Raw genomic sequence first — 27,043 nt, forward strand, 5'->3', positions numbered from 1 at the left:
AGATGCGAGTAGAATGTGGGTGAAAAAACAATAACGTCGTCGAGATAACACAAGCAGGTGGACCATTTGAACCCTTGGAGCAATGAGTCCATCATTCTTTCGAAGGTGGCCGGCGCATTACAGAGACCGAAGGGCATCACCTTGAACTGATAAAGACCATCAGGAGTGACGAATGCGGTCTTCTCGCGGTCCATCTCATCGACGGCTATCTGCCAGTAGCCAGACCGAAGGTCGATAGTTGAAAAATAAGTAGCACCATATAGGCAGTCTAGGGCGTCGTCAATGCGGGGCAAAGGATAAACATCCTTTTTTGTAATCTTGTTGAGGTGCCGATAATCTACACAAAAGCGCCATGTGCCATCCTTCTTTTTGACAAGGACGACGGGAGAAGCCCAGGGGCTGCACGAGGGCTCGATAATGTCTTTCGTGAGCATCTTCTGGACTTCTTGCTGTATTACTGTACGCTCCGACGCGGAAACACGATAGGGACGCCTGTGAATTGGATTGGCATCGCCAGTATTGATGCGATGCGTAACGACGGTCGTTTGGCTTAAGGATGTACTGGCAAAATCAAAAATGTCGCGATAGCGCTCCAGAACGTGGTAGAGAGCTTCAGCTTGATCGGACGTGAGGTCCGATGAAACCATCCGTTTAATGTCGGCGCCCGAGGAAGGTGATGAAGTTGAACCACGGGCTGAGCTGCAGCAATCATCCACTCTGAAGGGCTCGACATGGTGGTCCTGAAGAGCGGTAATTTGGGCCAGAGAGATACCCAGGGGGAGAACCTGTGCCGTCAGTGCGAAATTGACAAGGGGAAGGCAAGTGCGGTTTCCCGTAATTGTGAGAATCGTGTGCGGAACAGCGACACCACGCGTAAGCATCACGGCAGGAAGCGGTGCAACCATGTAATCGCCGTCAGGTACAGGTGGGGTGGAGGATAAGTCGACGTGTGTAACGGAGTTCGGCGGGAGGCGTATGAAATCGGTGCAGCTGAGACGACTTTGAGGTGGGTCGGTCGGATCGGAAAGGAGAGGCAAATCAAGGTGAAGAGAGCCGGCTGAACAGTCTATGAGGGCAGAGTGAGTGGCTAGAAAATCCATACCGAGAATGAGTTCATGAGGGCAATGTTCGATAACGGCAAAGAGAACGACAGTGCTTCTATCTTCAATAGTGACCCGGGCAGAGCACATGCCAATAATAGCGGCAGTTCCCCCGTCGGCGACTCGTACGGCTCGGTTTAGGGCGGGCGTGACAACTTTCTTAAGTCGGCGGCGAAGAGCAGCACTCATAATGGACACATGCGCCCCAGTATCTATTAACGCGCTCACAGGAACATTGTCCACAGTAACGTCCAAAAGATTCCGGTTCGTTAAACGAGGATTTCTTGCGGAGGTCGTCAATGCAGCTCCACCTCCAGAAGCTGCACTGCCTAGTTTTCCGGTCGGAGGCGCTGCGAATAGGTCGGAGAGGCAGCACGGCGAGATTGTGGGGGTGAGCGAGATTGACGGCGAGCAGGGGATGGTGAGCGGTCGTAGCGAGGTCTGGTCAGAGGTGCGGCAGGAGCAGAGAATGTGGTCGGCATAGAAGAAGCAAGCGCTGAGGACGACTGGTTGACAGAACTGGCCTGCTTTGGAGACCCATGGTGTGCCGGTGGAGCCCAGTGGTTGCGGCAATAGCGAGCGATATGACCAACGCGTCGGCAGTTAAAACAGATGGGCTTGTCGTCAAAGGTACGCCATTCGGACGGGTTGCGTTGTCGAGAATAGGTGGAAGCAAGTCGAGGAGCGGACGGCCGACGATAAAAAGGCTCAGCAGAGTACACAGGTGGAGCAGGATTTAGGCCGAAGTTCGATAATTCTTGACGGACGACGGCTTGGATCAAGGAAACCGTTGTCGGGGAAGGGTCAGGCGTTGAGAATGGAGTGACCACCGGTTGCGCTGCCTCAACTTCTCGACGAATGATGCGGGTGAGGTTGTGACATCGAGGGGCCTGGCGGAAGACGTCATCACAAGAGGAAGTAGGCGCTGTGTTCGGAAGGCGCGTGATGCTTTGAGGTACGCGGCGGGCTTTAGCCTGTTCTAAACGGCGGCATTCTTTAAGGATCGTGTCGATGCTCGCGATGTTGTTAAAAACCAGCAGATGGAAGGCGTCGTCGGCAATACCTTTCAGGACGTGATTAACTTTCTCGTCTTCCGACATGCGCTGGTCGGCCTTGCTACAAAGAGCCAGGACGTCAAGAATGTAGGAAACGTAGGACTCAGTCGAAGTCTGGGCACGCGTGGCGAGAGCCTTCTTTGCAGCGAGCTGACGGCCAGATGAATCGCCGAAAAGATCGCGGATCTTCTCTTTGAAGAGATCCCAGCTCGTTATTTCTTCTTCGTGGGTTTCAAACCATGTCCGCGGAGTGCCGTCGAGGTAGAAAAGAACGTTAGCGAGCATGAGTGTGCGATCCCAGCGGTGCGTAGCACTGACGCGCTCGTACCGGTTCAGCCAGGCGTCAACGTCGGTAGTACCATCTCCGGAGAAAGTGCCTGGATCCCGGGGAGGCGAGCATGTGACGTAGGTTGTGGCTGGGGCTGAAGGGGTCGGCGGTGATGAAGCTCCGGGAGGCGAAGTCGGTGAGGGGTCGCCGGTGTTGCGACCGCTGCGCGTTTCCATGGAGGTACGGGAATCGTCCACCTCCACCAATAATGTTACAGGTAGCTCGTTTAATAACTATTCACAATGCACAGCGCAGGGTGGACAAGATGGCGACAGTCCAGCAACAACCAGCAAGCGACGTCGTCTTCCTCTTTCATAGAGCCACGCTGTCTGGTATCACTATAAAGGCAAGGAAGAAAAGGATAACATTCGCTCGTATAGACCGCTAACAAGTACGTGGGTGCTATACAGGTTGGCGATGCAGGCAGTAAAATTAAAAGTAGAAGCGTGGGTAGAACAAAAGGATATTTTGGGAGAACTTCACAATGGATTTCGAGCTTCCACCTATTAGCCCCGAGAAGTTGGGTTGGCGCCGCCTGGCGGGAGGCGTGGATGACGTCACGGCAAGGACTGTTTGTTCTTACCCAGTGTATAGAAATATCTAAAATAGAAAACATGCCCTTATACGTAGCTTATCTAGATATCACCGGGGCATATGACAACGTTAATCAGGAAATTTTGGGGGATATATTGAAGGAAGTGGACATAGGTGACAACTGTGTACAGCTTTTGAGGGAAATATACCGAGAAAATACAGTTTGTATAGAATGGGAAGGAATAAGCAGCAAGGACAGCGTTGAAATTAGCAAGGGGCTGAGACAGGGATGTCCTTTGTCCCCGCTGTTATTCATGCTGTACATGGCGAGGATGGAAAAAGCGCTAGAAATTAGCAACATAGGATTTAATTTCTCACACAAGCAGGTCGGACCGATGGTTGAGCAGAAGCTTCCAGGTCTATTTTATGCTGACGATATTGTCTTATTTGCGGACAGTCAAGAGGATATACAGCGACTGGCAGATATATGCGGAAGGGAGTGTGAGGCTCTGGGACTAGGATTTAGTGCAACAAAATGTGGATTGATGGTATTCAATGATCACGGAGACCATACGGTCTTAATACAGGGCCAAAAAATACCGGGGGTAAGCGAGTACAAGTACCTCGGAGTATGGGTAAATGAGGGGGATAGATATATGGAGGTACAAGAGAAAGCATCCGTAGCAAAGGGAAAGAGGAATGCTGCAATTATGAAGCACAGAGCTTTATGGGGATACAATAGGTACGAGGTGCTTCGAGGGCTGTGGAAGGGTGCGATGGTTCCGGGGCTTACATTTGGGAACTCAGTGGTGTGCATGAAGTCAGAGGTGCAATCAGGAATGGATGTAAATCAAAGGACGGTAGGCCGCCTCGCGTTGGGCGCTCACGGGAAGACGACAAATGAGGCGGTAAAGGGTGATATGGGATGGACAGGCTTTGAAGTGAGGGAAGCGCAGAGCAAAATGAGATTCGAAGAGAGGCTGAGGAAAATGAAGAAGAGGGCAGAGAAGGTTTTCAGGTATTTGTATAGAAAAAGCGTTGACACGCAGTGGAGAAAAAGAACTATGAGGCTCACCAGTAAATATACGGCTGGCAGTGCAGGTGATATCGCAACAAGGAGCATTAAGCGGAAGGTCAGAGAGGCGGAGAGGACTTATTGGATGACAGCGATGGAAAATAAGCCGGCTATGAGTAACTACCGAAAAGGAAAAAAACGAAATAAGGAAGGAAAGGTTTTATGATAATTCTAGGGGAAGCGCTTTACTGTTTGAAGCAAGGCCGGGCTGCCTTAGAACGCGTAGTTATAAAGCGAGATTCAGTAACGAAGAAGAACAATGTACATGCTGCGGGGGAACTAAGGAAACGATGGAACATGTACTGATTGGATGTAGCGATATTCACCCAGGTATACGTGTGGGCACGGAGTCTACATGAAGCCTTGGGTTTTAGGGACAACAATGGAAAGCTGAACACGTCCGCGATAGAAATAAGTAAGAGACGGTTAGAGTATTGGTGGCAGAAAAGTAGAGATAAAGTACAAAAATAAATAAATGGGGGGAAAAAAGGTCATTCTGCCTTAAGAGGCAGAGAGATGGACCGTGAATTTATATTTTTGGTATAATAACATTGATTTAATCAATGTAGATAAGGCATTAGGACAACATGAAACAAGGATGTTCTTTTTTCTTTTTTTTCTTTTTTTTTCTCCTTCGAGCCTGGTGGCAGACATGTCACCGCCCCGTTATAAAGGGGACGCTCATAGCATCCATCCATCCATCCATGAAAAGATTTTGATGGTTTCGCCGCTAGGGGCTCTCCCATGCAAGCAGTAAAAAATGAAAATAGAAACGTAGGCAGAACATAAAGAATTTTTGGGAGAACTTCAGAATGTATTTCGAGTCGACAGGTGGTTTAAATACATTATATAGCGGAACAAAACAACGACAGAGAAAGATACACACAGGACGACCGCTAGTCCTGTGTGCATCTTTCTCTGTCCTGGTTTTGTTCCGCTATATTATGTATTTAAGTCAAGACCAACTAGCCCGAATTTCACCTTTGACAGGTGGTTAGACGACAACCTGTTTGTTCTCACTCAGTGTATAGAAATAGCTAAAATAGAAAATAGGCCCTTGTACGTGGCATTTCTAGACATCACTGGGGTGTACGACAACGTTAATAAGGAAATTTTGTGGGATATGTTGAAAGGAATGGGCATAAGCGACGACTGTACACAGCTTTTGAGGGAGGTATACCGAGAAAATACTGTCTGCACAGAATGGGAAGGAATATGTAGCAAAGAGAACGCTGATATTAGCAAGGGGCTGAGACAGGGATGTCCTTTGTCCCCGCTGTTATTCATGCTGTACTGGGCGAGTATGGAAAAAGCGCTAGAAGGTAGCAACATTGGTTTCAATCTGTCGCACAAAATAGGGCGGTGCGACGATTGAGCAGAAGCTTCCAGGTCTATTTTATGCTGATGATATTGTCTTATTTGCGGACAGTCGAGATGATATACAGCGGCTGGCGGATATATGCGGAAGGAAAGGTGAAGCTCTTGGACTAGGATTTAGTGTAACGAAATGTGGATTGATGGTATTCAATTATCCGTATGATGAGGTGGTGTCAATGCAAGGCCAAGAAATACCGAGGGTAAGCGAATACAAGTACCTCGGAGTATGTGTAAATGAGAGTGCTAGGTACATGGAGGTATACAGGGAAAAGCCTCGGCAGCAAAGGAAAGAGGAATGTTGCAATAATGAAGCACAGAGCGTTGTGGCGATACAATAGGTACGAGGTCTTCGACGTTTGTGGGTAGGTGTAATGGTTGCGGGGCTTACTTTTGGGAACTCAGTGGTTTGCATGAGTGCAGAGGTGCAATCAGGAATGGATGTAAATCAAAGGACTGTGGGATAGCTCGCGTTGGGTGCTCACGGGAAGACAAGAAATGAGGCTGTAAAGGGCGATATGGGATGGGCAGGTTTTGAGGCGAGGGAAGCTCAGAGCAAAATAAGGTTCGAAGAGAGGCTAAGGAATATGCAGGAGAGTAGATGGGCAGAGAAGGTGTTCCGCTATTTGTATAGGAAGAGCGTGGATACACAGTGGAGAAAAAGAAATAGGAGGCTCACTAGTAAATATACGGCTGGTAGTGTAAAGAATACGTCAACAAAGAGCGTTAAGCGAAAAGTCAGAGAGGCGGTGAGGATTTACTGGACGGCAGCTATGGAGAAAAAACTGGCTCTGTGTAACTACCGGAAGGGCAAAAATGTAATAAGGAGGGAGGCATTTTACGATAATTCAAGGGGAAGCGCTTTGCTGTTTGAAGCGAGATCGAGTTGCCTTAGAACGCATAGTTATAAACGATATTCAGTAAAGAGGAAGAACAATGCACATGCTGTGGGGAAGATAAGGAAACGGCGGATCATATCCTGATTGAGTGTGGAGACATCCACCGAGGTGTACGTTTGGGCACGAGCCTAAATGACGCCTTCGGTTTTAGGGACAACAGTGGAAAGCTGAACACGCCCGCGATTGAAATAAGAGATGGTTAGAGTATTGGCGGCAGAAAACTAGAGAGAAAGGCCAAACATAAATATTGGAAAAAATAAGGACATTCTGCCGTAAAGGGCAGAGAATTGGGCTGAGAATGTACTTTTTTTTTTCTGTAGTAAGATAGATTTAATGGAAGTAGAGGCATTAGGCCAACATTAAAGAAAAAAGTAAAACTTTTTTTTTTTATTTGTCAGGCCTGGTGGCACACTTGTCACCGCCCCGTTATAAAGGGGACGCTCATAGCATCCATCCATCCATCCATCCATTAGGAAGGTGCCGGCTGGGGGAGGGTCTTTCCTGCCATAGACGCCGCTGAGGAGGCTCACCGAGGACACCAGCGCGCGCTCGCCCGAGAACGGCGTTGCAGGTGAAGGGTGGATCCCACCGTCAGGGCTAAGCGAGCAGAGGAAGAACGACTACGTCGACTACTCAACCGTAGTTTAGGAAAACGGGACACAGCAGCCGAACGGCAACAACGTAAATGAAATCTCAAGGTGGCAGCCTGAGAAACACAAGTGAAACGCCGGTATCGAGCCAATACCGAGCTGCGGGCGCAAAAAAAAAAAAACACAGGGAAAGGGAGTGCATCGCACTTCCCCAACATTTACTGGAGCTACCCATATATCAGTCAGTCAGTCAATGAACTTTATTTATAAATTGTCCTGAGGAGCCGACTCCCCTCAAGAGGGAGGGTCGGCTGCGGGCCGCGCCCACGTGGGGACAGGAAGAGCGAGCCCCTACGCCAAATTGCGGGCCCTCTGGACAGCCCGGATTTGGACCTCCCGGTCCGAGCTGGTGATTACCGTCCTCCAGGCGTCCTCTGTGCTGAGATTCTCGCAATCGCGCAGCGCCGTGCATTGCCAGAGCATGTGGGCTAACGTGCATCGTCTCTCATCGCAATGAGGGCAGTGCGGCTTTATGCTGTCAATAAATTTGCTGTACCCTAAAGGCGACGGGTAAGTACCCGTTTGCAGCATTCTTAATGTGACTGACTGGGTCCTCGAGGGTTGCGGGTGTGGGAGTGGAAAGCTACGCCTGGCCAATTGATAATGTTTGCAGATCTCATTAAAGGTGAGGAGAGAATCAAGCTGCCGGATGCCATCCCCAAAATTAGATGCCGATTGCCCGTCACGGTGGGGCAGTTCGCGTGCGCGGGTATGGGCAAACTCATTGGCATTGGGGATAACAGGGTGGACATCCTTGCCCATGTGGGCAGGAAACCAGGTGATGTTGCCGTCGATTTGTGTGCAATTTGGTCTTTTGGCAAGAATATGGGCCGCCTGCTCACAGATTGACTCGGTCATGAACGCTTGTGCAGCAGCCCGAGAATCAGTGAAAATGCGCGTGCGCATGGGAATCGCCACGGCCAGTGCTATAGCAGCCTGCTCTGCCCTGGCCGGCGTGGTATCTCGAAGAGATGCTGCTGTGAGGAGTTTACCGTGAAGGTCAGTGACCACAGCCACGAAATTGGCTGTGCCGGGATACTGTGCTGCGTCAACGAACGCCACAAGTTCAGGGGTGGCAGAGGCGGAACTGAGGAGCGACCTAGCCCTAGCGGCCCGGCGGCCGACATTATAGAGTGGGTGAACTTTTCTAGGAATTGGTGAGACCGTAATCTGTTCCCTCAATTTGGGTGGAAGTTGTATCTTTTTGTCTGCTGCCATAGTTGGTTCGCAGCCCAGAAACACCAGGATGCGCCTCCCAGCTTTGGAAGAGGACAGTCGTGCAGCTTGTGCTGTTTGTTGCGCTTCTGCAATCTCATTAAATGTATTATGCATACCAAGAGCCTTGAGCCTTTCCTCATTAGTGTTGTTTGGAAGACCCAAAACCTTCTTAATGCACTTTCGAATAATCGCATGCATTTTCCCTTGTTCTTTCCTTTCCCACCTATGCGCTGCGGCAATGTAATTAATGTGACTCATAAGAAAGGCATGGAAAAGCCTCATGAGGTTGGCCTCACAAAGCCCTCCACGCCTGTTAGATACCCGAAGTATAAGCTTAACCATGTTCTCCGCCTTCGCCGCAATACGGGTCAGAGTATGAGAGTTACTTCCGTGCTCCTCCAGGAACATGCCTAATATCCGAATTTTATTGACTCGTGGGATGGCCTGCCCTGACCGTGTGTGAATTTTGATCCTAAACTCTTCCGGCGGAAATGGAATGGTGGTGAACTTGCGTTTCTTCTGCTGTGTGTACAGGAAGAGCTCCGACTTGGCGGTCGACAAATATATATATATTTTTTTTGTAAAAATCACTCCTTGGCACGTGCAGAGCAAGTGTGGAACATGATATCTACGACTAAGCCCTCCGAAAACGTTCATTCGCTGGATTCACGTTCAGGTTCACGTATTTGTTCGCTTCCAAGTGCATCACGTGACTGGACGCTCTCAATTGTGCCGACATTCGTCCGCGGGAAGCGCGGACGAAAATAGCCGGAAGCCGTCCTGCTCTCTCATTGCGGCGGCCTTGCGCTCAAGTGCGAGGGTAAACAAAGCCGCCGTGCCCCGGAACAAAGCCATTGTTTTCTTATCGGCGCGAAAGGTACGAGTGCGGTTCTCGTTTGTCGGCACGTCGTGCTGTGTTGTGTTTTCGCACACACGTCATATAATAAAAGTGCCCAGGAAAAACACCAAGAGCCTAGCCTAGATTTAAAATGTTTTTCGTTTTTTGCTTGTTTGTTTTGACATGCGAATCGTATCAACTGATCCACCTAACTGTCACGATATGAACGTTGCTGTAAGCTGCGTGTCAATTCGCGCTTGAGATGGGCGATGGAACACTAGTTGCTGGTGGCTGATGTCTTTCAGACTGCAAGGTTTACGACGCAGAAGTAGGAAAACACTGACAAACTTCCTCCGCACCAAGTCTTGATGTGTGTTTTCTTTGTTGTTGTTGTCGTTACTGTTTACTGTTGTTATTTCCAGGTCATTGATATCGCAAACAAAAAAAAAGACATAACTTAACATTTGTACCTTTCAGGTTGTGTGAACGAAATATGCCAGGACGTGAAAACGCTGTCTGTGGGCATGCAGCAATGTACTTAAAAATGATCCTCACGTTTGTACAACTCCGTGCGCACGCGTCAGGGACGACCTCGAGCACTCTCATTTACAAACTTAAGGTTCCTAAACATTGCATTGTTAAAAACTGACGATTTCGTGCACATTTCACTGCGCATTCTGTGTGCAGTTGGAGTTTTCCTTTAGATACCTACAAGATGAATGAAGTCTCCCTGTACATCTCGAAGGAAGAGTATCATCGACCCACTGTCTTCCGTCAGAACAGTTCATTGTTCTAGCCATGAGACTGCGAACGCACGCCTGCGTCTCTCGCGCCGAATTGAGTGTTCAAATTAAAATACCTAACGCGTGTATCGACAGCCAGTGCTTCCCAGACTTACCTCGTAACAGCTAGTGTTTTGATGCAAGTGCGTAGCTACAAGTAATTTGGGGCAGGATAATAGGCGCCAATTCCAGCAGGTCTTGATCTAAGTTATCTACTACTTCCATTAAATTCCATTCTAATGTGTATCGTAATGCAAGTTACGCAGTTGGAGGTCTTGATTTTGTACAAGGCGCAGTGAGCGAACCAACTGTCATTGAAAGTTGCTATGGCGTACTCCATATACAACAGTAAACCCGCACACTTGCTTCGGCCATCGGAGACTCTAATTCCTGTTCTCGATGTGCCCATTTCGGAATTCGGGTATTGGCGCGTGTTTATTCGGCTGGGCGAAAGATGTGCGTCGGTCGAGAAAATCGTTGCATGCATGTGGCATCATGGTCCATAGACGGTCAAGCATTTCAAGAAGTTCATTGATTGCATACTCGTTCAGCTCCGGCCTTATACGTAGTGTTATGATCGGCTTTCACTGCTTGACGCCGCTAGTCCGTGGGGATGGTATGGTGGCATCTGCCCTGCTTTCTTTACCTTCAACGTTCCCCGAAGTGGACTTGATGCGGCGACAACACAGCAGTCGTGTCCTGAACCCTTCAAGGTTATCAGTGCATCTCGTCAAGCGCTTTGGACACAATCGGCTGAGTTTGACGGTTTTATGGCCTGGAGATGAACTATTTGCAGTCGAGATTGCTCGGAAGAGGCAGTCACTTGTGCACTGCTTTGTTCAGCGTTCTGCGAAATTCACCAGACAATTAGCCGAGTGCCTCAGATTCCTCGTCGGGAACCTTTCTCACACTACGCGGTGCCTCTGTGGCTTCGTGACCCGTTTGGGAGCTGGCCGTCAGCTGCGCCGGCGACGCTATCGAGGCAAGGAAAGACTGCACCTGACAACACGGCCAGTTTTCAGGAATGGGCGCCGCCGCGATCCCTTCACTGTGTGTATGGTGCCCTATTGTGTCTTCTGTTCACCTGCCGGGCGCCGTCCGTCGATCCGGGCGCCGCTTCCCTCTCTCCTGGAGTGGGAAGGAGGCGTTGCTTGACCTTTCCCCTTTGGGGGCGGAGATGAAGACAACTTGGTGATAGGACTGTCCTGGACTTGATTGTTTTCCCCAACAGGGATTCTGGGGAAGACCCAGGCTTTATAAAGCGAGCGTCAAGACACTTCAAAATCACGCTCTACATCGCAATGTCAAAAAAATTACACCATCTCCCGCTAAAGGGAACCATGTGGGGATGCGAAGCAGCGGGGAGATGGTTCACTTGAATGGGAGCGTCGGTGCACGCGGCGCTTTAAAGACGACGGATTTGTGGTCGGTGAAGTGTAGCGTCAAGGGCGCGCGAGAGGGGGGGGGAGCGTAGGAGAGGAGAAAGAGGGGGAGGGGACGCGCATGCGCAGTGGGGGTGTGGACGCCTCCCGTGGCGTGCTTGTGCTGGCGCTAACGCTGACGCTGGCGGCGACGTTGACGCTGGCGCTCATCGCGGCCTTGCGCAGGAGAGAATGAGGCGCGCGAGAAGTAGGAGGGCGCTCATCGCGGCGGTGCGCAGGAGAGAATGAGGCGCGCGAGAACGGGGGGGTGGCGTAGGAGAGGAGAGAGATTATGGAGGGGACGCGCACGCGCAGTGGGGGGTGTGGACGCCGCGGGAGAGATGGACAAAGCCGCACCCTTAAGCTGCTTCGCATCTAATAAACGTTATTGTTATCAGCTCCGACTCCTCGTCTCTACTTCTCCCTGAGGCCTGGTGGTTCCCGGTCCTACGGGCGACCCCCGACCACATCAGTACCCCTTTCCTCGCCTTGAGATCCTGTCTGCAGGACTGCCTGTAAAGGGTGCACCACCGCACATAGAAGTGGTGTGCGCAGAAGCCGCCAAAACATCTGTAGAAGCGATGATATTGATCACTCTTTAGAGAAGTATGGATGCCACGAGGTCAGCAAAAGTAAATAAATTAATTATTAATTAGGTATTAATAAATTAATCTCAGAATGAAATAGGTCAAAATGCATGGTCACCTTGCCTCCAATCGTTATACACTTGTCGCGAATATAAAATAAAAAAAGAACTACCGCGACGGCGGCACTGTTGTTCAAGTTTTGCTCCGGACTTTACATATGAGTTACTTCGTATATTTGCCTCACTGCTCTGAAGTAAAAACACTGACCTTTACTCATCTTCACAGCTTCCGGTCAACCCTGCCCGTGGTGTCCAACCTGACCGCCATGAACCTGTGGGACGGCGTGTGCATGTTCTTCATCTACGCTTCCATGCTCGAGTTTATCATCGTCAACTACCTATACCGAAACCTGGGGCTCCGGAAACGGGCGGCCGCCGCGCGACGACCCAGTCGCCCGGCCTCGGCCGACCCGCTACGAGTGCCCCCTACCAGGCACGAGCATCTCGAGATGAAGGTACTATGCCCCTCTGCGGCACTGGCGCAAAAGCTCTTGTCCGAGCTAACATGTCAGCACGCATTACCGCTTGCCAGCTTGCTCTCTTTTTTTTTTCTCCCTGTGATTGTTCTTAGATGCATTGTCTTCCTAGGCTACCTCTACCAATATGTTGTGATGTTGTATAATGATCTCCGGTTTCGATGTGAGGTTTCAAATCAAAAGAGTAATCAACAAGAAACAGTTGAGCTAAAGAAAACCAAAGAAGTTAACGAGCAAGGCATAAATAAGGCATTTGCCGTACTGCTTCACCAGTATTGTTCTCGCGATTCATATTCATTCATAATTATTTTTGTGATATGCTGATCATCCAATGGTGTATTGGGTTGTGTAGATTCCTCATGTATTCATGTGCTACGAGCCTAGAAAATGGTCGCTCATCGAACTGTCTTCGCAGCGACCGTACACACCAACACTTGTCCGGAGAACCGCAGCCCACTCTGCGCGTTCCTGTCGATCGTTTATGTGCGTCCACCGACATGTTTTGTGAAGCGGGCTTCAATGTTAGCTTGCCTCGCCACTGGGCTACGTCAGTACTTTCGCCACGCATGCTTTCATGTTGAATGTCTCTATCGCTAAGGAGTCCTTAAAAGTTTAACTTACCTTGGGAAACATTTTTATGAACACAAAATGTCAACTGTGTATCTCACCGTCTCTCTCTCTCTCTCTCTGTATGTCTCTCTACACGCGCACGCAACCCACGTCAAGGAAGTACATTCAGCTATATGTGATGAACCTTCCAAATGTGCCACATTCCTACCTGCTCAAAGCACATTTTGAAAACCATGGCAAACTTCTGGAATCATTCTGCTTACTCTCTCTCTCTCTCTCTTTCTTCATTAAGGGCACACCGATACATTTCGTGGCCGGAAGCATTAGTTAAGTCTAAGCAGAGGCTTGCCTGACGATTCAAATAACACGCGCTATCGCGTTAGGCTTCCAAGATTGTTTATTTGTCCTGGAAAGTTGGTTTCCTGGTATTCTTCCTTTTAAAAGTAACGAAGGTGCTTCCCTTGCAGAGTTGGCATAATTTAATGATTCCGTTACAACTCATCTCCTATTGGTGCATTTCCCGGGTGACGCTTCACCTCGGTGATCACTACAATCAACCGTTCCTTTATTCGCGATTGATTAGATAGAAGTAGAATTAGAGAAATTATCAAGTTTCATATCAAGCTACGTGATCAAGTCGCTTAGCAGGGTTTCATGTTATGAATACACGTTCAAAGATTTTCGCAGGAGTCTGGCTTCAACCTCGTTTATCACATCCAGACGTGGAAGCAAGCACAGCTTTACTCTTTGTAATGTCAGTACATTAAAAATCGCACATCCATCGAATTCGTCTTCAACGCCGTCCTTAGCTTTCATGCTGTGGTTTTGTCATTCCGATTACCACGACTTCATCTCCGTGTCTTATCAACATATCAACGCGCATTCGTAGAATGCTCCATGGGGAATGATGTGTACTTCATGGTACAAGATCTCAAACTGCTGTTACCATGACAATGCAGGCACAGTGCGTTTTCTTGTACCTGAAATATACTCATGAGTTCTGGAGAACGACTTCGGAGTTCTTGGAATTTATAGGAAAAATACACACACCAAAATGAGGGCTATTAAAGAAACTGGCAACGGTGGTTAAATTATGGGAGCACTTATTAGTTAAAGTTTAATATGAGGACTTGTTAAGGCATCAGCAGTGCATACCACACGCAAGTTATCTGGAGTTATAAATCTGCTTTAGGAACAGCGCAAAATTTAGCCCGATTCTTTGGTTGAAATATGAACCCTACCGAGATCCAATGTAGCGAGACTTTCGAGACCATCTAACTAGCATAATCTATATGAGAAGTATGTGGGGATAAAATAAAGCCTCTCTTAGTATACATATTTAACACGTGCTTAGCAGGGTTATTTGCGGTCGATATTGAAAACTCACGAGTCATTTATGTAGACAATAATTTAAGGTGTGGTATATCACTTGAGGTAGCTGGGTGGTCATCATCACAAGGCATAAAACAGCGCACTCCTCACGACGAAAGAGAAAAGGAACACGAGGCACAGGCGCTTAAGTTGTTGCTCGGATGCCGCGGTAAATATGCACCCTGCATCCAAACAACAAAAGGAGCAACGGAAGGAGCAAAGCCTGATAGATACACATTCTAAGCAGAAATTGAGAAGGCATCATCATTATCCAGCTCTCAATAGGAAACGCAACTCTTCATGTATGTGAGCTATTAAAGGGGTAGTAAAGCAGCTGTCATTTAGGATCGAAACATTTTGGGCCTCTATAGTTTCTCGCCAGTCAGAAATTTTCCGTCAAGGTATCCGCCGGTTTGACCTACGTATGTATGGCCGCAAGACAGGGAAGTGGAATAAACGACGCCTTCAGCGCAAGACACCAACGGCTCGCGGTGTTTTGTGGTGCAGCCGACATACCTTTGACCCATCTGATTCACACACATACACAGGCTTGACAAGCGACCCGTAGCTGAAAAGAGAACATGTATCCCAATTCTACTTCCTATCGTTGTCTGGTTGTGCGAAATGCCACAAACGTAAGGAATGACCGCAATCTTCTTATCGTTGTCTCTTGTGCGTGTCGTTTTCGTTCTTAACATGCTCTCCACCACTGATAATCACAGTCAGCTGGTATCCAGCCTGCATTAGACGGCGCGTCCGGCTTAATAAAGCTATCTTCCAGCTTGTGATTGCAAGATTTCTTGTCTGAATTGGGGAAGCAAGAATGGCAGATGCTGCGCTTCACGAACTCCAGTGAGCTGAATCAAAGGGAAGAAGAGGTTTGTTGGATTGAGGCTCAAAGGCCCAGCACACATGCTTGCTGTTAAAATGTGGTCCTAATTATCGAAACCGTGTGAAACCTTTAGTTGGCAGTTCGTGAGTGACAATCAAAGGGCGCAGAATGCTTTAAAAAGGACAAAGAACACTGGAAGCCTCAGACGGGAGGGCACTCAAGTTCGCTATCTGGGAAAACAAGGTAATCATCAAGATATCCGGAAACTTGCTCTACAATTTTACCTTGAAATGACCTTTGTAACGCTCTGTCATGCGTGGCTAGAAAAAGGTCAGTGCAGGATCGTTGCAATAGGCGAACCTATACAAATATATATATATTTTTAATGAAAAGTGAATCAGTCCATTTCGCGTAGGTCCATCTCAGTTAAGTGGACAGTAGCTCTAGGAAACCGGCAGTTGAGATGCTACTCGAGTTTTGGAATCTCACTGCTCCATGCTAGTCAGTGCAGTCCTTGATGCAATCGATCAAGTCGTCTTGAGGAATTGCATAAGTCCTTTACGTAAATCGAAAAACCTACTACGATTTTTCAGAGTTTTATTTTAAAGTCTTCACCACAGGTTCTGCATTTGTATAGGTTCATGCATTGCACCGATCCTCAGTTACCTTGCTTTAGCCATACACGATAGAGCGCCACACAGGTTTCTTCGAAGCCGCAGGCGTGACCTTGAAAAACGAAACTTGTATGCTTTTTTCATCTAGCCTCTCACAGGAAGTGGTGCCTAAAACATGACTGTTTGGACCCTCCTAGTTGCTTTCATCATTTGCTCTGCGTCACAGCTTCCACCTCGTCTTTTTTTTAATATACTTGCTCTATTGTCCGTCCTGAACATCACCATAGGGCAGTGACAAAGAGCAGCTCTCATATTTCTCTTGGTTATCGGGCCGGTAACAGGGTCAGGTGATAAACTAGGTGATCTGGATTATATTATGCGATGTTACTAGGATATTTGAGCAAGAACAAAGCAAGGGCAAGCGAGAAAGTTTTGTTTTGTTATTAACACTTGAACAGAAAGACTCGTGTCCCCTTGCTAGCTCGTACAGATGGTTCCTGCTTGCTCTGCTTCGTCCCAGGAGCAGCATCCAAGCACAAACCACAGAGCGAGCCCGGGAGGCCTTTCGGCGGAGCAGGAGAACAGTCTGCTGCGACCTGCTGCGCCGGGCCTGGCCGGGTTAGACACCAGCGTCAGCACGACCGACGATCTCGGAGGAGGCGAGCGGCCCGCGTCGTCTTGCGGCGTCGGCCCAGTGGGCAGCGGCCAGCGGCTGCGCGCCGTCGCCTCGGTGCTCGCGTGGCTGCGGCGGCCGCAGCTGCTGCCGAGGCAGCTGCCACCAAAACCGCGCATCGCCAAGGCCATCGATTACTTCTCGCGTACCGTGTTCCCCGTCCTGTTTGGCGTCTTCACCTTCGGATTCTTCCTGGCGTATGCCGTCATCGGCCCCTCGGCCGAGGAGAACTGGAAACTCATCGAATACTAGACAGCCCGAAACGTGCACGCGTCATCGTTGCCGTGTCGTACCGTCGAGACGTGACGGGGAGCCAGCTGCGGTACTTGGTGAAGTTGTCTTCAAGAAAACTGTGCGAGACTTTTTGCTGCAGTGTTCAAGTGGGGCATACTCGAAGCGGCAGGACCAACATTGACTCCCGTTCCTTATTTCTCGCCTCTGTGATCCCCTTACCAGTCCACGTATGCATATTTGCAAGCTAACACGGAAGCACATATTTCTTGAGCAAGCTTATACTTACCCCTAAGCCACCTAACACACTGTCTTACTGCACTCTGCATGCTCTAAAGTTTCGGCAGAGGGGCAACCTCATCGTAACTCGTGTACAGTCTGCCTTCATTTCAGAATGGTGCAAGTTGATATCTCTAACAAATGACATCATCAGAAGACGTCGGCCACCACCAGGTGGGGCTCCCCGCCACGTCTCCGCACTGCGGCAACACGGTAACGGTAATACGCGTACGTCAGATTAGACAAAAAAGAAATCTCCTGTCACTAACCAGAGGCTCGCCCCTCCCTACTGCCGCCCCGCCGAAACCGCCACCCCAATGACCACCGCCGCCCTTCCCAATGGCACCCGCTCCTTCCCACCTCCTCGCAACAGCAGCAAGCAACACTTTGCGTTCGCGCTTGGTCTGTGATGTCCTCCTCCTACGACACCAACCGACACCTCCTCTGTCCCCCGCTGCTTCTTGCACCGTGCCTTGTTTGTTTGCTGAGTCCAAAAATGGTTGTGCTTGGACGCTTCGACAATCTCCCCCGCGTGCCTCCGCGCTTTCCCCCATACACCCCGGGAGACCGCTTGTTAAAAATGGCTGCCGCCGCCTACGCCGTGCTGCAGGTGGTGCATCTTTTTCTATATTGACTTTTTACCGACACTGTTACGTTTATCGACTCATCGGTCACAAACTGTATTGTTGTGACACCGACGGTCAACGCAGACCTGGAGGTGGCTCTTCGTCGGACGCGCGCGTGTTTCTGCAAGAGAGAGAGGGTGGTTTTTTGAGTGCCGCTTTTGGGGGAAAAAGTTTAAACGATAACAGAGGAAAGTGAATAAATATCGCAGGTGAATAACCCGGGCCAAGCCAAGTTCATAAGCGCCAAGACGACGAATGGGAAGAAGAAGAAGAGGAGGAGGCTCAGAATAAAAAAAATATATATATGACGTTTACTCCGACGAGGCGGGAACTATGTGGTCGTCGTCGAAGGAGACTCTGCACAGACGGGGGAGGGCCATTCGCTCTTCTTCCCAATTCCTCGCTGGCCCCACCACCAACTTTCCCGTATTTCTTCTACAGAGATTTTCAAACTATAGAGCGCCGTCTTTTTTCTCCTGTAGGCAGAACACCTTCCACTCTTGTATGCAACTCCGTTCTCGCATAAACACATGAAATAAACCAATTTTTCGAATTAAAGGCTGCCCTCTTTTTTTTTTAATTTGGGTCAGCCAGGAATTCAAACTTCAACGTGGTCGACAATTCCAGAGGGCCTCTACGCACACGCTATTGTTCGTGACGCATTCCTCGATGGCAAATGAATAGAACAAACAGGGAATTTGCGCAATTCTTTCCAGGCCACAAAGAACAGAATAATACGCAATTTATTTCAAGCAGATTCATCCTTAGCATCAATAACGCAGCAATCGGTATGTCGACTTTTCAACAAGTTATAAGGAGGTGTCGCCTCATCCCCGTGGCTTTACTGTTGAAGGCGAGATTATTCGTTCCACTAATTGTAGATGTCGGTCAAAGTCCAATTTGACATCCTAGAAGCCTTGGGGCGTAAATTTTTACGCAGCAATACTTATCCACAGAAAATCAGAAAATTTGATTCTCTCAGATTGGTTTATAAATGCCTTTTCTCTCTCTCACTCAGATTCGCTACAAAAATTGGCAGATAGAAAACTGCGTGCGGCCAGCCGTGTGGAAGTAAAAATGTTCTACTTCGCAATGTAGCAAAATAATCTTGTGAATGAAGCGTCATGCCGACGAGATGAGCACCGTAGAGAATTCCAGGGTAACCTCGGATGGAAAAAAATACGGATTTCCATAATATCGCTCGGTGATTGACGGATATTTGAAATCTCCAAAAAAAAAAAAAGAGGGGGGCGCTTGCTGTGGTAGTGGCCTTGCTCAGCATTTTACGCTAGTAGCAACAGTGACGTCACTATAACGTTGTATATGGTTTGGTGGCGCCTTTCCGTACCATAAAAAAAAAAGCACAGTAGCGAAACTTCCGGTGACAGACAAACGCGGGAGAGTCACGCGACCTGATCAGAAACGTCACGTATGACGTCAGTGATAAAGTTGCACGTTGGTGTCGACTGTGGTTCTGGCAGCAGTGACAAGGGTAGTGATGCGGGCAAGTAGCGCGGACCGCGAAGCGGCACGGCGTAGGTTACTGACCCCACTGATACGGACCAACCAGTGGCACTAGCAAAATAGCGATACTTACGCAACACCAGCGAGAACTTTCCCTTTCATTCAAGATCTTCGCCATCGGTGTGACGTCATGCGTTACGTTTCTGCTCAGGTCACGTGACACTCCCGCATGTGACTGCGACCGGAAGTTTCGCTACTGCACTTTTTAGCATAGAGTTTCCTAAAATGACCTAGAGGGAACTCTGGCGCTGCGATCGTTCAGCCACCATGGGAATGATGGGTAGTACACGGATTTGCCTAGTCTTCGTGCTTGTGGGCTTCGAACGCACTTGTGGTTTTGTTTATTGCTATGTTTTGGCTTTCTTTCGGATAAAAGAATGGATCGTTGTGAACTTCGTGACCAGATTTGAATCGGTGAGCCTAAAGAAGTTAAAGTGGTGAAGTGAAACTGCTGACTTTTGCTCAACTTCGTTTTGCGACAAAGCGGATGCAGGCCACGCGGAGCCAAACGGAGCCGAAAGAACGAAGTTTAGACAAATCCGTGTACTAACCATGATTCCCATGCTGGCTGAAGCGCGATGCATTGCAGCTCCCATAGACACTAGCGCCAGAGTTCCCTCTAGTAAGTATTGTAGGAAACTCTATGCTTTTTAGGGCATAGAAACACGTGCTTTGTTTTCGACAGATTTTAGACTCGCCATTGACACTATACATCTACATGTGGCAGCCACATTATACTTCTTTCGTATTAATTAAACAAAGTTTGAACTTTAATTTCAATTTTTCCTTTAAAAACTAACCGGTTCTTGGCCAATCCCCTAGTGTGGGCATGAGCCATAGCTTCCAGGCTCTACTCTACTCTACTCTACTCTACGTCGCCAACACAAAACGCCATGGCTGCTGGTTCCGAGGAACGGGAAAGAGAACAGCGCTGGCGTGCGTTGAGCGAACAGCTCTTGCGGGAGCCAGAGCTAGCGTTCCACGAGCAACGAGCCCACGACCTAATTTGCGCTGAGCTCACACGCGAAGGATTCGCTGTTCAGCGCAACTACGTTTTCAGCACGGGCTTCCGCGCCGAGTACAAGCAACCGCCCGAGCCAGGTAAGTGCTACGCACTCCCGCTTTGAGCTTTCCTTTCAACCAACGAAAAGTTCATGATCAGCGCCTGGCCACGTCGTTCATTTCTTTCATCGTACGAGTGATATCGTGGAAGTTTGGCATAAATGAAGCGTAAGTGCACACGGAGTGTCGCCTAATACAGGCGTCTGGGTTGTTTGGTTTTTCCTCTCTGGAGTTCGTGTTTGCTCGTCCAGCTTTTTTTCGCGATTTAATATCTACCAACTAGCTCGAGTTTTGATTGGTGCGATATTAAGGCGGTGTTAAGCTAACGTTGTTCATCAGAAAGAAAAAATTCCTCCGATAATAATGATTCACAAATCAATAGCGAAGGCGCCTGGCCAGTGGCAAAGAGCGGTTACGAAAGAAAGCCTTTTCGGACTCGCCCCCAACCCTAGTTCATTAGCAGTATTGCGTAATGTATCAGACAATCAGTCAGTGAGACAATTTTTTCTATATTTTTGCCCATTACCTCCTGTTTTCATTCTTGCTTCTCACTTCGTTCGCATGTGCGTTTGTCTTATCATCTATCATCGCGGTTAATTGACGCGAATTTCTTGTTTTGAGGGATCTCTTTTTGTTAGTGTTATTTCCAGTGTGCCAGTAGCTCCGACGGTGGGAATAACGATAACTAGGAATATACATCGTCTCGTTAAATAGAATTGATTCTACGGAAGCAGAGCCTACGAAGAACTCCTTTTGATGATGATGAAGAGTGTTGACAACTGATACCTACTGGCTCGTGTCAGTGTCATAAAGCTGGTGAAAACACTGCAGTGACATTAGCCAACTGGACAAGGCCTCTGATAAGACATGCAATAGTCTACATTATCTTCAGTAAAACCCGTTCTATTTGTGAGAGTTACGCTTTAAATCAACAGATCGATTGACTGTAATAGACGGCGTAAAAAAAAAACGGAGGCGCCAAGAGGTAAGCTTATCGTTCATTTCGATAAACAGCAACAAAAACAGAATTTTGAAAAGCGCTACGAAGTGCGCTTAATTGCTGAAACGATTGAAAGGAAGAAAGAAGTCTGAGCAGCATTAGTACTTAACCTCCCTGGCTAGAACACCACGAGAACTGTCAGCAACAAGTTCAGCAATTAGTGTTTTTTTTTTTGGTAGAATAATCCGCAACAACTCATGCCTTGAAACCTATCGTCACCGGACAGAACAATTGTTTTATTTACCTATAAACTCTAGTTTTTAGGGTCCTTGATGCCACGATCACCCGTTGTTCTGGTCTACCAATAAACTTCGTTTCGTTTGTAGCGGTTGGAAGGGCCCGTGACAAAGGAGATGATTTGAGGAGGACTGACAGATTGCGCTAGACAGAACGACAGCCACACTGTCTTGCACTGCCGCCAGCTTTCAAACACCAGTCTTCACAGAGAGGGCGCCACAATCCCGTTAATAGCACCAGAAGAGTGGGGAAAACACAGCCTCAGGCAAAGCATCGGAAGCGGCTTTTCCGTTAACATACTTTCAAAATACTTTTTCAAAATGCTTTCGAAATACTTTCAACGACCGTTCAAACTGCATTTTCACCATGTGCAAAGAAATATTTTATTGAACGGTTTTCTACGGAGATAGAGATATTGCAGCGTGTTTCATGAATTGACCAACGGTAATACTGTTTTAATGTTTATCTTCTCGCCTACAAATGCTTTCTTCCGCTAACCTAAGCGCTATAACGATCGCATAGTACTTATTCGAACTTTCTAGCTTGCTTTAGTGTTCATTGTGTTACTTCGATACGCGTGGCACAGGCGTGCCTCAATACGAGCGCCTGCTACTACTAAGCGAAGGGGACCTGAAGCGTCTTTAGTGGCAAAATGAGCGAGGAAAACGCGTATATGCGGAATTGAGCGCAATGCTGAGGTGAGTTGTTAGCGAATTTCCAGTACTACGGGTATAGAAAATGGCGTGAGTCCAAGTGTCCACGTGATGGCTCTGTGGCAACGGCTTTCTGCTGCAGAGATTTTTTATTCAGCTACTAGAGCACTGCCGCTTGCTGTTCTGCATACTTACTTTGTTCCTGTTTATCTATCTATCTATCTATCTATCTATCTATCTATCTATCTATCTATCTATCTATCTATCTATCTATCTATCTATCTATCTATCTATCTATCTATCTATCTATCTATCTATCTATCTATCTATCTATCTATCTATCTATCTATCTATCTATCTATCTATCTATCTATCTATCTATCTATCTATCTATACGTAGCAACCCCGAAACACATACACAGCTAAGTCAAGTTATTTGCAGCGCCTGTAGACGGCGTCGCTGTTGCACTTGTATGCGAATACGATGCTCTGCCTGGACTGGGCCATGCCTGTGGTCACAACCTGGTCGCTGCTGGCACACTGGCCGCTGCATCGGCCATTCGCCGTTGCATGGAGGTAAGAATGATTAAACAGAATTGAAGTTTAAAAGCCGCTGCTTCCGTAACACTGTCGCTCTCCTAAGGCGCGCAGTTTAAACACACCGCGACTGATGATCAGCCGATGAGTAACCGCCAGTACCATCAAATTCATCAAAATTCTTTCTGAAGATGTCTGATTTTAGCTTCGCTAATCTGGCGCGAGCGAAAGAGAACAAATACTTTTACTTTGCGAAAAGCTTCGGAGAGGGGTTCTTACTCCAAGATGAGGTCAAACCACATCTTGGATTGATCTTTGAGGTCGTAGATGTCCAAGGCTCTCTCCAACATCTTGTTGGCGTCTTATGGTTCGAGACAATTGAAAAAGCAATGCTCTCGTTGCCATGAGTATAAGTTGTTGACGTCATAATGTTCTTCGCAGAAGGAACGGGTGAACGGTCGACTCGTAGTGCTCGGCGTACCGGGCTCCGAGGCTGCTCGACCACGCTGCAAGTCACGGCTTCTGGATGAGGGTGCCTTGACGGGCCTGACCGCACTCTTAGCCCTACACCCTACATCACCCCGCGATCCCAGCCTCTGCCCCGCCATCGAACAAGAGAGCGTCGCTGGACAGTGGCTAGACGTGCGGTTTCATGGTCCGGCTTCGGTGGATGCTGCCGTGCTCCTTTACTGGATCCTAGCCAGCCGCTGCCGCGGAGTCGTCAGCCGAGGGGGAAGCAATCCGTGTGAACCGACGACGCTCGCCGAGTCGCAGTACGTGCTCGTCGCTCCCGACGATGCGACACTGTGCGAGAGGAGGCAAATGGCCGAAGACGCTCTGCTGGGAGTGGCCAAGGCGACCGGCTGTTTCTTCGAGTGCCGCTTCGGCAAGCCTAGGCCACGGCCCGTTTTCAACCGTGTTCTGGAACAGCTCTACTCTGAGCAGGTACTTAAGACAGGTGAGAACTTCCATCGTAAAGGCAAGCTCTAAAGACACGGGGAAATACTTAGACTTGACCTTGTCGACGTCACCATTCTATATCTACACAGTGATCATAAAAATGTTGGTGGTAAGGCGAACGACGCGCGAACCTTTGGGGAGGATATGGAAGATCATGCCGTACGGCTCGTCTTGTCTGTCTTACATTATTGTGGCGTTGTCTTATCATAATGCTCCCGTGGTGCTTTCGTCTAGCTTTCTGAGTTGGTAGTAGGAGAGCAACGGCAGCTGTTAATGGCTGAGGTGTCGTGTTGCTATCTTCGAGGACGCCGGTTCGATTCCAGGCCCTGGAGACCGCACTTCTATGGGACCGTCATGCGAAAACGCTTGCATACTGAGATTGAGGTGCATTTTACGGATCCCTGGCTGGTCAAAATTAGTTCGACGTTCCCCACTACAGCGTGCATCATAATCATACCGAGATTTAAGCGCGTCAGAAACCCAAGGAAGTTGATTTCTCGACTACGAATGTACACTAGAACGACTCTCTCTAGTCACACGAAGCGAGCAGTTGCACTGTGAGACGACGCCTGAGCTGCGAGGTGGTTCTTGTCCATGTCTGATCGCATTGCAGGTTTGCCACTTTATTCTAGTTTTAATTTAATCGCTCCGCAGGTTGTGCTCATGCAACGCGTCGAAACGTAGGCAGAATGGTGGACACACAAAAAACTTACACTACATAGAGAACACACGGCACTATGTCTGATGCGTCTTTTATGTACCCGTTCTGTCTGCGCTACAACAAAGTATAAAATGTCAGCTCAACAAGCCCATACAAGCTATCCTAAGGGCCACTTTCTTCCACAGAGACGGTGCCAGATAGATTTGGCAAACACGCGTGCCGAGACGGCACTATTTGCACAAACCTGACATCCAGATTTCCTCCCGACAGTTCAGCTCAGCGTGACATCGTGTGTAACTCTCGCTTTCTCTTTTCTCTCTCTCTCTCTCTCTCTGCAGGCGTGGCCCCATCCTGGTTTTCGTGCTCCAGCGGCCAATGGTACGGCGCCTGGTCCGACTGGGGCAGGGTGTCACGCGCGTTGCCGTGCCTGCGTGCCACATACATAGTACCCGGAGCTCTGGGTCCGCCGCACTCGCGCGCCTTCGCCGAAGTGGTCGCGTCACCGCCGGCGCTGAACGCAACCTTCGAAGCCGCCGAGGCGCTTGCAGCCACTGCCCTCAAGGTTCTCGAGCAGAGGGACGACTCTTTAGTATCGCAGCACCTGTTGCAACAAGCGCGGATACATGTGCCACCGACACGCGCACACTGAATAAAAAAGAAATAGCGCGCATTTATGCAAAAACTTATCGAGATAGACAGAGAACTGTTTATACTATACGCTACAGCCCCCTATAAAAACAGCAAGAGCTTACACGTGTCTTGTGACGCTTATTCTGCATCCTTCAAAGAAATTAAAAATCTCTAAACGTGGGGTGTCGCTATAGAGCCAAGGTTTCCACAAGTGGTCTTGTCTTCTGCAAGGCAACAGCTGCCTACCTCTGCACATGTATGCGTATGCTTCATACCCTCTCCCCTAGCGACGCCCCGTGCTCGAGAGTTTTTCCTCCCTTCAAGCTTTCGTCTTCCCCTGAAGTTCTGTCTTATTTGCATCTCCTTCAAAGAGGTCACTCAAGTTTGCAAAAGTTTACAAGGAGAGCGATTGCAAGCTTGAGACTGGTTTCCACTCTGCTTGCCTCGGTGCCCATCCTACCAACGTTTATGGCGAGCTTAGTGATTAATTATTGTCTGATCAGTATTTCCGTAAAATGCCTCACCGGTGCCTGCAATGTCTTATGGTGATATACTCTCTCATTTGCTTGTGGCCGTCATCGCAGCGTCACTTGCGGACTCCTGCTCCAGGACTTCTTAATAGCGGACGCTGTCATTCACGGACGTCTCGCATGGTAATTGGAGCTCAATTTAACAGGCAGGAGCAGATGGTAAGAGAACGCAATGTGCGGTCGCGGCGGGTGCCACAAGAACATACAAAATACCAGCTGCTGAAAAATAAAGTTAGTTGATTCTCAGGTTTTAAATGCGTGAATATTGCTGTGCCAACTCGCGAACCTCTATGTCCATCCTACTCTCCGTCCCTCTGACAGGTAAGATAAATCGCTACGGAGGAATAAATGCCTAAACAAAACTAAAAAAGAAACACGACGCAGAACCTCCATTGGAAACTGTATAAGGGATTCGTATGCCTACAGCTTTATTGTAGGAAGCTCTGTTTGCAGCCTACCCTGAAACATTGTAGTCAGGTGGAATAAGCACGGCGTCTTGCATCATCTTATGAGCCAATTAAAGCGCATTCTACGACCACTAAAATGCGTGCTCAGCATTAAACTTTCGCAAGAAGTTTGCAGATGGGTAAAGTTCTTCAAAGCCTTCGTAGAAAGTGTTAAACTTTCTGTGTTTCACGGTGAAACTATATTTGGCTAGGCGAAAGCGAAATTTGTCCGTCTTATGTACGCAAAACCTGCTAGCGTGCACGTGCCGCATAAATTGGGCAAGCTCTATTACTCGCCACTGGGCCGCTAAAAATGAAAAGGAGCAAAAACGTATGTTCCTCAGAAATTGGGCAAATCCCGCTATTCACCGCTGGTCCACCAAGAATGAAGGAAACACAGAGGCGGCAAACACCAATTAAGATTTCTGGATAGACGTAACCAATAATCGAGAAGTTAATCAACCGTGACGCCGTTTCACCGACACTGGTTAACCATCTGTACGAAGGGCTTGGGCGGTTATCTTACAGCAGAGTTGTTCTGCTCGAGCTTGGTTTTGTGTCGCAGATTTCTCGGCGAGAGCAAGCGTAGCCATGTATAGTATATAGTAGCAAGGGGTGGGAAAGAGGGAGGTGAGAGACGCGTTCAACGCGTAGCCAAGCCAGGACCAGCTAGGTGCCCGCCAGCTCTTCTGTGACCCTGCCTTGCGCGACTTAGTGCGAGCTGCGCCGATTGCTCTTCGATGCAGCACTTTCATATGGCTCGAGGTTGTATTCATATTCATTAAGTAAAGGGTCCAGAGTTCGAAACCCAGCATTGTTAAACATATTATGTTCGTTTATACACTTTTTTTCTTTATAGCGATTTGTCTTCCGTCGCAGAGTGTTCGATGGAGATAACGTTGTCTCGGTGAACCGAAATAGAAACGCTTACGCGTTAAAGAAAAAGCAGTTTCACGCCGTTAAAACCGTTGTACAACGTGGCTGTAAGTGGGCGAGAGTATGTGATTGGCTAGCGAGATGACGTGGTGTCGTAAATCCGCCGCTAGATTTCAAATACGCCTGCTTGCACCTGATCCTTCGAGCGTGGGCGTGTAGTCCAGTGGTTATGACACTTGCCTTTGCACCATCAGGGCCCGGGTTCGAAACCCGCCTCATCAAGGAACTTTGTTTCGTTTTATTTATTTCTTCGTTCAATCCTCCCTTTTGATCAG

General features: G+C 48.5%; 2 protein-coding genes across 2 annotated transcripts in view; both read left to right on the top strand.

Annotated features, from left to right (window-relative positions):
- LOC119393646 (glutamate-gated chloride channel) overlaps positions 1-18,150 on the top strand; it is a 78,407-nt gene extending 60,257 nt beyond the window's left edge. Inside the window, exons 8-9 of the mRNA XM_037660756.2 lie at positions 12,147-12,375; positions 16,304-18,150. Coding sequence (XP_037516684.1) covers positions 12,147-12,375; positions 16,304-16,708 — 634 coding nt within the window. The 3' untranslated portion in view covers positions 16,709-18,150. The remainder of the gene's footprint in view (positions 1-12,146; positions 12,376-16,303) is intronic.
- A 1,859-nt stretch (positions 18,151-20,009) lies between these two features.
- LOC119393647 (xaa-Arg dipeptidase) lies at positions 20,010-25,627 on the top strand. Its single transcript, XM_049415940.1, has 4 exons — positions 20,010-20,217; positions 22,520-22,644; positions 23,047-23,563; positions 24,565-25,627. The coding sequence occupies exons 1-4, from the start codon at positions 20,010-20,012 to the stop codon at positions 24,873-24,875; spliced, it is 1,161 nt and encodes a 386-aa protein (XP_049271897.1). The 3' UTR covers positions 24,876-25,627.
- Positions 25,628-27,043: the final 1,416 nt, after the last annotated feature.

Source organism: Rhipicephalus sanguineus, chromosome 5, assembly GCF_013339695.2.
Source record: "Rhipicephalus sanguineus isolate Rsan-2018 chromosome 5, BIME_Rsan_1.4, whole genome shotgun sequence".
In the NCBI taxonomy this organism is placed as follows: domain Eukaryota; kingdom Metazoa; phylum Arthropoda; class Arachnida; order Ixodida; family Ixodidae; genus Rhipicephalus; species Rhipicephalus sanguineus.

Excerpts from the sequence above, each read along its gene's own strand:
- LOC119393647 (XM_049415940.1), top strand. The coding sequence starts at position 20,010 with ATGGCTGCTGGTTCCGAGGAACGGGAAAGAGAACAGCGCTGGCGTGCG. Across the intron at positions 20,218-22,519 it reads CAAGCAACCGCCCGAGCCAG|ACGGCGTCGCTGTTGCACTT; the intron begins GTAAGTGCTACG and ends CAGCGCCTGTAG. Across the intron at positions 23,564-24,564 it reads TGAGCAGGTACTTAAGACAG|GCGTGGCCCCATCCTGGTTT; the intron begins GTGAGAACTTCC and ends CTCTCTCTGCAG.